General features: G+C 44.9%; 1 protein-coding gene across 2 annotated transcripts in view; it reads left to right on the top strand.

Moving 5' to 3' along the window:
- CCDC93 (coiled-coil domain containing 93) overlaps positions 1-13,397 on the top strand; it is a 101,279-nt gene that overhangs the window by 28,071 nt on the left and 59,811 nt on the right. For both annotated transcript variants that reach the window (XM_066345798.1, XM_066345796.1), the window contains exons 8-11: positions 7,869-7,905; positions 10,293-10,385; positions 10,667-10,717; positions 11,821-11,907. In XM_066345798.1, coding sequence (XP_066201895.1) covers positions 7,869-7,905; positions 10,293-10,385; positions 10,667-10,717; positions 11,821-11,907 — 268 coding nt within the window. The remainder of the gene's footprint in view (positions 1-7,868; positions 7,906-10,292; positions 10,386-10,666; positions 10,718-11,820; positions 11,908-13,397) is intronic.

The following is a 13,397-nucleotide window of genomic DNA, read 5'->3' on the forward strand; positions in this document are numbered from 1 at the left end:
TATGCGTGGCCCAATGTGGCACAGTATAAAATGAAAGTGCAGGGCCCCTTGTTAAGAATTATTAATAATAATTAATTATTAAGAATTTCAAGACAGCAAAACAACCAAATGTGGGGCACTTCTGAGTGTGGAGCCCTTTGTGACAGATTACATGCCCTGGGCACTGTGAGCGGGTCTTTCCAGCTGAGCCCCAGCGGTGGTTGGGCAGGTGAGGCTGTTCTGGGTGGGCTGGAGCTGGAGGGGAGAACTTGTTTGTGTCAACATGTTCCAGAGCCCAACAGCACTCAGGGCAATGTTGTGGCTTTGGTAGTTTGTATTGGTCAAAGCTCCAGTTTTTCCATTACCATGGAAACACCAATGTTCCTGGGGCTGAAAAGGAGTTGGAGATTCAATAAATTTGCCACCTCATGGAGACCATGCTGACAAATCTCAATATTTTTTTTTTTTTTTTTTGAAATTCTCATTGAATTTACATTGAATTTCATGCATATGTCATAGATCAGTGGTTTTCATCCACTCTGCGGACTGGTGATGGTCTGACAGAAATGTCATTCTGGTCTGTGAAAGAGTTAACCACCCTGATGTTATATGAAGACTAGAGTTTATATAGTCATTGGGTCTATAGTCTTCATATAACATCAAGTTGCTTTCTCATGATCAGGCACCAGTCTGTATACTGACAATTGAAAAACACTGTCATAGATGATCGTTGTTATCACCATGTGATGCCTGGGTGAATTCGGGACCTCCCTGCTCATCCTCAGGAGTGCTTGGGGCAGTTTGATGCCAGAGTCTGGCTTGGTTCTCTTTACGGAAGGGAGTAAGGTACAGGTTTCATCTGTGACTCTTTGCATATTTGGCGTGTGATAAAGAGCAAGGTGTCTCAATACCAACCTGTTCCTGCTGGTGTTCATGCTGACTTCTAAGCCTAGATAGATAGGATGGAGGATTTGTTGATTTTATTTTTTAGGAGAGGGATTATTTTGCTTTCTTTTTAGCTTTGCTGGTAAAGAATGGTGAGTGTTTGAGAGATGGGGAAGTAAATATTTATTACATTCTTATAATTTATTTGGTTCATTTTCCTTATTGAGAATGATAAAGACAGCATTCAAAAGGTTAACAAATAATGTGCCCAAGTCAACTATTAACTGTTAAAAACTATTCAGAGCCTCAAACTAGGACTTGAAGTCAGATTCCTTGGACTCCAAAAGTATGACTTGCCTGACCAGGCGGTGGCACAGTGGATAGAGCGTCAGACTGGGACCCAGAGGACTCAGGTTCGAAACCCCGAGGTCGCCGACTTGAGCGTGGGCTCACCAGCTTGAGTGTGGGGTGGAGTCACTGGCTTGAGCATGGGATCATAGACATGACCCCATGGTCGCTGGGTTGAAGCCCAAGGTCACTGGTTTGAACCCAAGGTTGCTGGCTTGAGCAAGGGGTCCCTTGCTCTACAGTACCCCCCCACCCCCCATCAAGGCACATATGAGAAAGCAATCAATGAACAACTAAGGAGACTAAGGAGCTGCAACAAAGAATTGATGCTTCTCATCTCTCCCTTCCTGTCTGTCTGTCCCTATCTGTCCCTCTCTCTGTCTCTCGCTCTCTGTCCCTGTCACAAAAAAAATAAAAGTATGTCATTATCATTATCTACAAATATTGTTTGAGTCTCCAGTGAGAGTTTGGTTCTTGATTTTAGAAAGACAGGCCCAGTCTTTGTTGTTTTGTCTGAGACTAAACAATAAGAGAGTGGTTATTAATCTGATAAATAAAATGGATAAAACTCAAAGCCCCAACAAGTATATGTTTTAGTCCCCATTCTGGGGAAGGCCCCTTCCCTCTTTTCTGACTATTAGACTCTTTCCTCATGGTCTATTGAGTACTCTATACTGCTTGGGGATCTTGACCATTAAATGTGGATTACATAATCACATGAAGGACTGTCAGCAGTTTGTCCCCTGTAGAAAGCAGTAAATGTTAACTATTAGGTCCTAGCAGTAGCAGCAGCAGCAGCAGTAGCAGATTTCAGTTCTAAAATTCCCTTAAGTATAACCTTTAGATTCAAATGACGATTCTTTCCTATTAGTTACTTGTCCCTATATTCTCATTTCTCCTGTAACTAGCCCTCTTTCTAGCCCCTGTATGCGAAGCCTTACCCATTCTTCCTTCCCTTCTCCCTTCAATCAGGCTGGACCTTTGCTGGCTGTGGGACTCCCCTCATGGATTTTCACCCTCCATTGCTCATCCTCACCTAGGAATCCACATCCCCCGTCTTCCATCGGTGCTCCTGTCACGCATCAGCCTAGGCCCACAGTGCATCTGGCTGGGAGGTCAGCATCCCAGCTTCTTCCCCCTTCTTTGACTTTTCATTTGTCAAATAACACTAGAAATTGAGCTATTATGGTTCCAATCAACTTTTAGGAGCTAACCTAAACACCTAATCACAGGTTAAAACTGTCACTGTGGAAAAATGTATTTTACGTGCAGTGTATTTTACTTGCAAGTGTACTTTGAAACCCAGCCACTAGCATGCTGCAGTGAGCCTATTCTACACTGTTTGAGGCTTGATTTTGAGTTGTGTTGAGTCATTCTGTACTTAGTAAATGAAATAAGACATGTCTCTCCCAACCTGTGTCCCACATGATAGTAAGGCTTTTGTGTGCTCATAGAAAGTATTTAGTAAATGAATGAACAAAGAGCAGGGTTCACAGTCTTTAGTATTAAGGGCTTTCGTAAGCCCCTGTTTTGTTCAGATTCCAGAGAGCTTGATTTGCCCTGGGGCAATTGTTCTTGAAGATTAGTTTGTTTTCTAGAACTGTGATGTCCAATAAGGTAGCCACCAGCTATATGTGGTTATTTGCAATGTGACTAGTGTGGCTTATGAACAGAATTCTAATTTTAAGTTAAATATAAATTTTAAAACTCATGCTTGACTTATTAGAATATGGTTTATTGTCAGAATAACTTGAGTATTATGAATCTACTAATGTAAAGTTATATACGTGGCTCTCATTTTATTTCCTGTGGGCTCCGCTGTTCTAGAAGATGCACATCCTTGATGTTCAAGACTGAGTAGTGGGTCTAGGTAAGAGGTGCTGATGGCGGCGGCCGTTGGCAGAGCTGGTGAGTCAGAGGTAACCAGGGGAAAGGCAGGAACACATTGAACCACATGGCACTGCTGATCAGGCTGCTCTTGAGAGGAAAGGTTAGGGCTGACTGGGAAGAGGAGAGAGGCTGGCGCTAGGATAGAGCAGCATACCTGGGGAGGGTGAAAGAGAAGTAAATGCTTTTGTAGTGGAAATAAATTGAAAATCTCCCTGCTCTTTGTAGGGGATGATGGGCCCTAAGGGGATATCCCTTTTTCCTGGTGAAGCTTGAACAGAATTGGAAGAGGAAAAATAGGGTACACAGTGTGGCAGGCATTAATGGGCAACAGAAGACAGGTCTTGTCATGGAAGCATCGCCATCATGTCACATGGAGAAGGAAGCCTTTAGAAAAATCACCTGGACTCTTCCTTCAGCAAACCTTTATTGAGTGCCAGCTGTTAGGTTGGCCGGAGAGGTGGGCTATGCAAGAATTCACAAGGAGTGGAATGCTGAAATAGAAAAGTGGATTACTTTCCAAGAGTGGAAAGGGCCGGGCTCTAGGACAGTAGTACTGGCTCCGAGGCAGGTGGGGGTTTGGCATCTGTTGGGTTTTCAGGAACAGTGTGCTTATCGTCACGAGACAACTGGGCATTGGAGGGCAGTTTGGTTCTGTGGTTGTCCAGCTGCAGTAGGTCATTAAAGTTATCTTGAGTGATGGCAGTTGTCTTGGAAGCTGTAGGCGGCTTAGCTTACACTCCTCTGTGTTTGTAAAACAAGGTTAAAACTGTGTCAGGAGGTTAGGTTAGGAGTCAGAGATGGGTTTTTTAGCTTTCTATCCTTTAACTGCTGTGTGCCGGGCACAGTACTGGGTATTAGGGATAGGGATACAAAAGTGAATGAAGCTGTACATGAATATATGTAACAGCGCTAATCACAGTTGCTAAAATGAAAGGACACAGATGTCCATCAGCTGATGAGTAGACAAACAAAATGTGGTTTATCCATAATGGGATATTATTTAGTCAGAAAAAGGAATTAAATACTGATTTGTACTACAAAATGGATGAACCTTAAAAACATGCTAAAAAAAAGCTAGACATAAAAGGCCACATATTGTGTAATTTCATCTATTGGCAAATTCAGAGACAGAAAGCAGGTTACTGGTTGCCAGGGGATGGGAGAGAGGGAAGTGGTGCTAATTGCTGATAGGTGTGGGTTTCTTTTGGGGGTGATGAAACTATTCTGGAATTAGTTAGCGGTGATGCTCGCACAAAATAGTGACTACACTAAAAACCACTGAAGTATATATACAGTTTACAATGGTGAATTTTATATTATGTGAATTACACCTCTATGTTTAAAATGTAGAAAGATAATGAAGCAAATACTACCCTCCTCCACCTTGCCCCAGGAGCTCAACAGGCAGATCCCACAGAACATAATTAGTCTACACGGTAGGATGAGTACACTGCTGGTATAAACACAAACAGTAGATGAGGGCTCTCTGCCTGAGTGCATGTCCTCTGCCCTTTGCTCTACACAGACTATAAAGCCTGGAAAGCAAACACTCAAGGTGCAGGGACACTCTGGTATCAGAAACTTGGTGAGATCCAAAATTGGTCAAGGATCCCTGGTTGAGAACACACAAAGCCTTCCTGCTAGTTCCAGCAGAAGGATTAATTATAAGGGTCCATGGGAAGGCTTAAATCATGTTATCTAGACTGAGTCAGGGCCATCTCCCAAGCACCACATTAGAACAGGGCTTCCAAGGGTGCTGCTGTACTCCACAATCAGAAAGCTACTTAGCGGCCTGTGGGATCAGGAAGCTGGGCTGCAGCTGCTGACAAAAAGACCACACTACTTCTGCCAAAATCAGGAAGCCACTGTGACAGCTGCTGGCCCCCAACCCAGGTTACTACTACTGTGAGCCACACTGCACAATGAATCCTTTATGACCTCCCTCTCTCCTCATCTAACTGTTGTACTTTCAAAACTCCAGCAAAGGCATCTGACTGATGGAAACTAACTGGCATTCGGAACCCTATGTACAAGGGAGTATGAAAACTAGAGTTTTGTTTCCAGCCTCTCCACTATAGGAAGATACAATAGATATGGACTAAGCCAATTCACAAATCTGCAGTGAGGTCCATTACAGAATGTGGTAGATACCCCAACTTTAGTTTCTGTCTGCTGTGCTTTGGGCCTGTAGATTTATGCCTAATGGATGGGCACATTGTGCCCAGCAGTGAGTGACTGGTTTCTCCAATTGTATGAGAACCTATTGCATGTCAGGTGATACTTTTGGCTTCTTGATTTCTGTGTTTTCTTTCACTTGTGTTAGTTTTTTTATTCAACATACATTGGAGTTACCAAATGTAAAAGTAGCCTCGATGCTGTAAAGTCAGTAGCCACGGCCACCATCAGAGCCACCTGGCCCGTGCAGGTTCACATTGTATTTGAACAAATGGTAATGAAACAACAGAGCCAAGAACTGGTGGGCCATTAACTTTAATCCTAGCTTGCACCCGGCGGGCAAGAAATACACACAGTGGGAAAACACTTCCCTTTCCATTCAAGGCTCCCAAAGCCACTGACTTATCCGAGTTTCCTAGAATCAAAGGTTTCTACCTCACCAGCCTTATTCACCTCTGTTCCCCATCTCCTTCTCTCTGCACAAACTGGCTTCTCCGTTAACACTCCGCCATCTTGGCTGCTTATCCTCTCCTCCACGTGAGCTTTCTCTGCTCTGTTCTCTAATGCTAATCTCAGGAACCAAGAGAGAGCAAGCTCCCAGTCTGCCCCATTTTATAGTGTAGAAATCAAAACCTTTAATCCAATATACAAACAAGGAAGTCTCTGATACAAAGTAACTTATCTGAGGCACAAATGGGATTCCTCATAAGCGCGCACCACCCCCTATCCTGCAGTAGTCAAGGATGTGGGAAAAGCTTAGTCTTAAAACTAAGCCTTAGCCTGACCTGTGGTGGCGCAGTGGATAAGGCGTCAACCTGGAAACACTGAGGTTGCCAGTTCAAAACCCTGGCTTGCCTGGTCAAGGCACATATGGGAGTTGATGCTTCCTGCTCCTCCCCCTTCTCTCTCTCTCTCTCTCTTTCTCTCCCCCCCCCCTAAAATAAATAAATAAATAAAAATTATAAAACAAAAACATAAAATTGTCCCTATTTAAAAAAAAAAACAAAAAAACTAAGCCTTAGGCTATAAGGACGTGCTGCCTGCTTACAGCCTGTCCCTCACATGCAATGCAAACTATAAGCGAGCAAACATATATATCATACTTACCAACTTATTTGACCAACAGATGCCCTCCAGGAGAATGATGTAGACATGCAGATAGGTAGTTGGGCATGATTACCTTCTGGGACATGGGGGGACACATAGAGACACAGGATGGATCATCCAGGGCAGAGTGTCTGCATGAGGACCAGGCTTTGGAGCTGAGGTGCAGGAGCATAGGAAAGAGAAGCAGAGGACTGCAGTGTGTGCAAAGCTCTCTGTTCAGACACTTGGATGCACAGGAGCATGTATGGTGAGCTACAGGAGGTGAGGCAGAGTGGTGGTTAAGCGGACCATGGAAAGGAGCTAATGAGAGTGTCCAGGAGGTCCTGTTTCATCCTGAGGGAGGTGGTGGCCACTGATGAGTGCCGATCAAGCCAATGGGAAGTTGAATAAGAATGGGGAATTGAATAAGAGGGGGAACAAGTGAAGCTGGAGGCAGAAGACCAGGTAAGAGGCCAATGCACTGATCCAGTAAGTAAGGCCAGAGTGAGAGCCCTTGGTTTGTTTTTCTTAAATGGTTGACTGTAACTTTTATTTGCTTATAAATTATTTAAAGGTAAGTGAGGTTGGGTATTTTACACCATGTTTTTTGTTTTAAGTTGAATGATTTTTGCATTGTTTTACTTGCTTTAAAAAATAGATTTCAGAGCTAGAAAATAAACTTATTTTTTAACTAAAGTGCATTTGTGAAGTTCTTTGACTTTAAAGTTGAGTGATGTGAGCACAGTGTTATTGGCAAAATCCTTCAGTTATGCTTGAGAATGAAAAGTGGGCTGGACTGGAGGTTGTGAAAGTCACTGTTAGCATGTTTAGCTTGAGCAAACACATTCACATTTGTTTCTACAGGTATTTGTAAGGCTTTTAGCTTCAACTGTGCGTCTGAAATGCAGTTCCTTCTTCGGAGAACAATGGTTGCACTTGCAGGAACGTTGCACTCCGGACTATCTATGAGTTCCCATTTAAGTCAGGGGTCCCCAAACTTTTTACACAGGGGGCCAGTTCACTGTCCCTCAGACCGTTGGAGGGCCAGACTATAAAAAAAACTATGAACAAATCCCTATGCATACTGCACATATCTTATTTTGAAGTAAAAAAAACAAAACGGGAACAAATACAATATTTAAAATAAAGAACAAGTAAATTTAAATCAACAAACTGACCAGTATTTCAATGGGAACTATGCTCCTCTCACTGACCACCAATGAAAGAGGTACCTCTTCTGGAAGTGCGGTGGGGGCCGGATAAATGGCCTCAGCGGGCCGTAGTTTGGGGACCCCTGCATTTAAGTATTTAAGTGATAAATAGGGGACTGGCCCTTCATTCAGAAACAGTGGAATATGTTTGTGGTTTAGGCACTTAAAATATTTCTCCAGTCACCAAATAGCCTCAATTTGCTTTTCATATAAAAATCCAATTAAAATGAATATGACAGATGTCATGTAATTTTTTTTAATAGTAATTGAACTTCCCTTTTTTGTGGCCTGCAGGAGATATGGATTTAGCCACCAGAGCAAAAAAGAGAAGGTAAGAAAAGCATAGACAATGGGAGAGAATATTTGAGAGACGGGGTAACCCTGCCTTTGCCTCTGTCCGACACTGACAGGCTGCCCAGGAGGGGTGAGAAGGCAGGACTGCTGCCAGCCAGGCTCTGGGCCTTGGGCAGCCCAGGGCTGCAAGGATGTCCCCTGGCCGGGGAGCAGCAGCAGCCTAGTCCTGGGGCTGGAAGTGAAGGGTGACTGAAAGTCATGGCCCCAGGGTCAATCCTCTGGATTGTGATAACTCTAAAAGTGTCAAGGTGATGTCCACTGCCGGACCCTGAGCACCTCTCCCTGAGTGAGAGACCCTAGACGGATGCCAACAGATGCTGACAGAGAGACAGAGCACAGGTATACGCTACAGGCCTGCTCTGTAGTAAGGTGTCTAGTGCAGAAAATCAGGTAAGTCAAGATGGATTCTCTGACTTCTGAAAGCAGTCTCAGATTTTTTTTCATTTGTGTATTTATTAATGAACCTTGATGTCAGCCTCCGGGCATGCCTGTAAATCTCACAGTGCCCAACCTTTTCTGCACTCTAGGCCCTTTGTTCAGAGTTCCTGGTGTGGTTTTGCACTTGCTCCTCTGAATGCGTCCATAAGGAAGATACTTATTCCTGTGTTTCTCAGGTCAGAAAGCTGAGGCCCAGAGAGGCCAAGTGATCTGTCCAAGATCACACAGCTCCTTAAGTGCCATAATAAGAGGATGAATCCAGGTTGTGTGACATAAAGCCTGTGCTCTTAACCACTGCCTTTTAAATAATAAGGTGCTAACTAAAGTAGACAGTGGCCTCTTAAAAGGTAGAGTTCTACATCTTGAGGTATATTAATAATCTTTTTTATCATTCCTCACCCAGCCCTCAGGTTTTCCTGAATGGGACACCACTGTTTCCTGCCCCCTTTGCTCTGTCTGCCTTCACACCCTTTAGGTTTTCTCTCAGGAGGCCATCCCTGCCGCGTCCCTTCTGTGTCCTGGGTAACTGTCTTTCTGTCATCAGAGGGTCCTGGTGGTGACTAGGGACGTATGATCCAACAGCAGACTTGCTGGTTTCAGATCTTCACTTCATCCCTTTTCTGTGTGACATTGGACAGTATGCTTAATCCTTGTGCCTTAATTCACAGCATCTATAAAATGAGGGCAGTAATTGTACCACCATGTAGCATTGTTGTGAAGATTAAAATGTAAAGGACATAGAATGATCCAAAACATAGTAAACATCTAATTGTTCTTATTTCATTAGCTATCAGTCATGCACTGATTATATCTTTTTTTGGTTTTCTCATTTATTTTTTTCACGTTTGTGTTTTCACTCCACTAAAAGTTATTTCCTCCAAAATAAGGTATATTTTAGGTTTCAGTATGTCATATGGCATCTGGTATATAAGAATTTTATGTATACATTTAATTTGATGTGTAATTTAAGTCTGAAAATAACCTTTATGCATATGACTATATTCTGAAATAAGGCAGTTTGATTATGGTTGGAAAAATCCTGAGGTGAAAGAGTATTCACATTGGGCCTTGTCTTGTCATTCTTGTGTCCGATGACACATCTGAGCTGGAAGATGTGTCCTCTGTAGCTATACCCAGCAGTTGGGAGCTCAGGCTGTTCCTCAGGATCAGTTTTAGACTTATTGTAGAAAAGCATTCTAAAACTGGGATGGTCTGAAAAGGGTGTTTGAGACCAGTCCTCCCTTTCAACTCTGGATGACCCTGATATCCACAGAAAGTAAGCCTGAGGTTACCCAGCTGGTAGATGGCAGAGATGGAATTAAAGCCAAGAACTCAAGACTTCCAGCCCATGTCTGTGGGACAGTAGTTAATTCAGGTATCCTGAGTGTGGTGTGTCACATTTAGAGCCACAGACAGGATCAGAATGTGGAGCTTGGTCACCAAGGGAAGCAGTTTAGATTTTTATTCTTTAGGCCAGTGCTTTTTGAGCTTTGTTGACTTCAGGTTTCATAAAACAGTACTTAAACCCTTGACTACCTGAAAAGCACTCTGATACGTTCTTTTCTGTTATTTTATTTCATCCGTTTAGATGCATGTCCCACTAGTAGGTCTCAATTGGCAGTTTAAAAAAACTCCTTTAGGCATTGATCTGCTCTTGAAGGCATTAAGAAGGGGAGAGTTCCCATCAGAGTAAGGACGCGTCCAGCAAATGTGTACTGTTTGCTCGGGGTTTAGTCAGCAAGCAGTTCAGTGATGGAGACGGGCCCTGGCAGGGCCCGGAGTTCAGCCTGCCTGCTCTGCAGTTGGAGCAGGAGCTCAGGCCCCGGACTGTCAGGGACTGCCAGACGAGGCCTCTTTGCAATGCTGTCCTTTCTCTACTGCGTCTCCAAACCTGATGCTCAGCTGTTTTTGCATTTTCCCTTCCAGGCTGAGGACAAGAAAATGACACTTCCCACGGGGCTGTTGACTACAGAAAAAGCTGATGCTCGTGAGGAAGATGAGTTTCGAGCTGCTGAAGAGGTGTGTGGCCCCCTGTAGGCCCCTGAGGTTTCTGTTTCAATCGTTTGGGAAGATTTCCCTTTCATCCCAGCTTGCAGAATGGCCGGGCGCTTTCTCAGCCAGATGCTATCAGTTGGCCTTTCTCACTCTTTCCAGCTTCCTCCTGTCACCTCTCATGAGGCTCACCATGAAGCAAGGTCAAGTAAAACAAATCGCGATTTCACCGCAAAGACCTACTGAGACACATTGCATAAGTCTCACACCATCAGACCCACTCACTGCTCCTTCTTTCCATCCCTCAGCAGCGTATCCAGTCCCTGATGACCAAGATGACTGCCATGGCCAGTGAGGAGGTGAGTGAGGTGGGAGTGGTTGTGGGGGAGGCTGTAGTGTGAGGTGGAGACTTTTTTTTTTTAAAGATTTTATTAATTGATTTTACAGAGAGAAGGGGGGAGAGTGAGAAGTATCACTCAGAGTTGCTCCACTTTAGTTGTTCATTGATAGCTTGTTATATGTGCCTTGACTGGGCAAGCCCAGGGTTTCAAACCTGTGACCTCAGCGTTCCAGGTTAACGCTTTAGCCACTGTGCCACCACAGGCCAGGCAGAGGTGGAGACTTGGAACCAGCCTGCTTGGCTCTGTGGAGCCCCTTCCCAGGGGGACCCCCTTCTTCAGAGCCCTATCTTTACCTATTCAGCACTCAGCATTTCCTGTTTCCCAGGGAGCTTTCTTTCAGAAAGCTGTTTATAGTGTCGCTACCCATGGGGACCTCTGGGAGAAAGACTTGAAGGATCCTTGTGAAGGCATGGTGTCCCTCTGGGGCAGCACCAATATTATGGGGCTCAGCGGAAGAGCCATGGTGCGGTCCTGCCCCTCCATAACCATGAGTTACACCCCATGCCACGGCAACCAGTGTCTTCTGTTCTCCCTTCCTGTACCATCTAGGGAGAAAATAGAGTGCTGGGTTTAGACTGGTCTTCTCAGAACTGAGGGCCTCCAGAAGGTTTAACCAGTGCTTTGAATGTATCCTTCCTTTAGGGGATAGGAAACTTCTGTGGTAAAGATATTTTAGGAGTTCTGAGATTCCTCTTCTCCCATTTGTTTTTCTTTTTTTCTGGGTCCTTAGCCCACCAAGCTCCCTGTAGGCTCTGCATTGTGACCCTTAGGAAGAAAGACCTTTGGGTGGGATATACAGGATGAAGAATAGGTTTGCCAGAGGTACCCAAGGTCCTAAGGGAATCCGGCACAGTTAGCGGAGTGACTCAGGAGGTGGAGAGAGGCTTCATATTTGTCCCGAGGCTTATTTTCTCCCTTTCTCGTTGATGAATGCATAAGCAAAAGCCAGATCATTTTCTCCCCTGGGAATATTATGTAGTGTGCTCAGTGCTCAGTGTTAGGTTTTACAGTTCCGGGAAAGAATGATGATAGCCCTGAGAACACCCTTCCTGTGATTGCAGAGTCATCTCACTGCCAGCTCCGTGGGCCAGATCGTGGGCCTGTGCTCTGCTGAGATCAAGCAGATTGTGTCTGAGTATGCAGAGAAGGTACGTAGGGGCCTGGCTGGAGTCCGCCTTGGGTAATGCCCCAGGGTTCTGTCCTTTCTCTCTGCACCCTCCTCCAGCCATGATGGAGGCAGATTGTAATCTATCAGCCCCCTTTGTCAATAACACATGCGTCACACAAAGCCGTTATTAGCTAAATTAATTTCTTTGCAGTGCCTAATTTTCTGTAAGTATAAAGAGAAAACTTGTCTCTGGGAACAATTATCGCACCTGATAAATCTATGGCTGAGGTAAGCACAGGCGTTTTCTCTACCAGGCTTCTTACAACTTGGGCTCAGTCTAGTGATTGGGCTGAGGGATGAAGCTTGGCCACTGAAGGATAAACCCCATAACTCAGCCAAGCCCAAGGCAGATTTTTTTTTGTTCCACTTTATTAAAAAGGTACAGAATGAACAAAAGCCTGAAAGTCATATTTCAGTGTTAGATTTTTTTTTTTTTTTAATGCTGAGAATAGGCCTCAGGACCTTGACTATCTCAGGGAGACAGTGATTAATCATCTTACCCGTAACTGATTTAGGCCTGGCTGAGATGCAGTAACAGTAAAATCAGATTTACAAGGCATTGTTTCATCTTTCCATTCCTGCCATACTCATCCTGCCCCCTGAAGTGTTCATGGCTATTGAAGCATCCACTTTGCTTTCCCTGTCTTGGAAGCCTTGACAAAAAGTTATCTATGCTCCAAACCCTGGGCAATATTCCTCTGAAGTGAGCACACAGATGGTGTTACTGGGGAAGAGGTAGCCCCTGTAACTGGTGTTATACTCGGCTGTAAACAGCAGGTGAGCTTCTCCCCCCAGGTAAACTCAGAAGACATGAAGGTGTGGTTGTGTCCTCTTAGTTTTTATTTATTTATTTATTTATTTATTTATTTACTTGTATTTTTATGAAGCTGGAAACGGGGAGAGACAGTCAGACAGACTCCCGCATGCGCCCGAACGGGATCCACCCGGCATGCCCACCAGGGGCGATGCTCTGCCCACCAGGGGGCGATGCTCTGCCCCTCCGGGGCGTCGCTCTGCCGCGACCAGAGCCACTCTAGCGCCTGGGGCAGAGGCCAAGGAGCCATCCCCAGCGCCCGGGCCATCTTTGCTCCAATGGAGCCTTGGCTGCAGTAGGGGAAGAGAGAGACAGAGAGGAAGGAGGGGGGAGGTGGAGAAGCAAATGGGCGCTTCTATGTGCCCTGGCCGGGAATCGAACCCAGGTCTCCCGCACGCCAGGCCGACGCTCTACCCTGAGCCAACCAGCCAGGGCCTGGTTGTGTCCTTTTAGGGTAACCTAAATCCTTTCTGGGCAAACCTCATACGGCACTTTGACCACTCTCACCTCTCCTATGTTGTAAATTGAAATAGAGGACACTGTATTTTATGAAAGTTGGATTAGAAAACCCATGTTAAGAAATACTGACTTGGGGGAGGAGGTGACCAGAGATCTCTGCCCCAGACGGTTGAAACTGGCTTACTCACTGTCTTGCT

The sequence above is a fragment of the Saccopteryx leptura genome, chromosome 7, assembly GCF_036850995.1.
Source record: "Saccopteryx leptura isolate mSacLep1 chromosome 7, mSacLep1_pri_phased_curated, whole genome shotgun sequence".
NCBI lineage: Eukaryota > Metazoa > Chordata > Mammalia > Chiroptera > Emballonuridae > Saccopteryx > Saccopteryx leptura.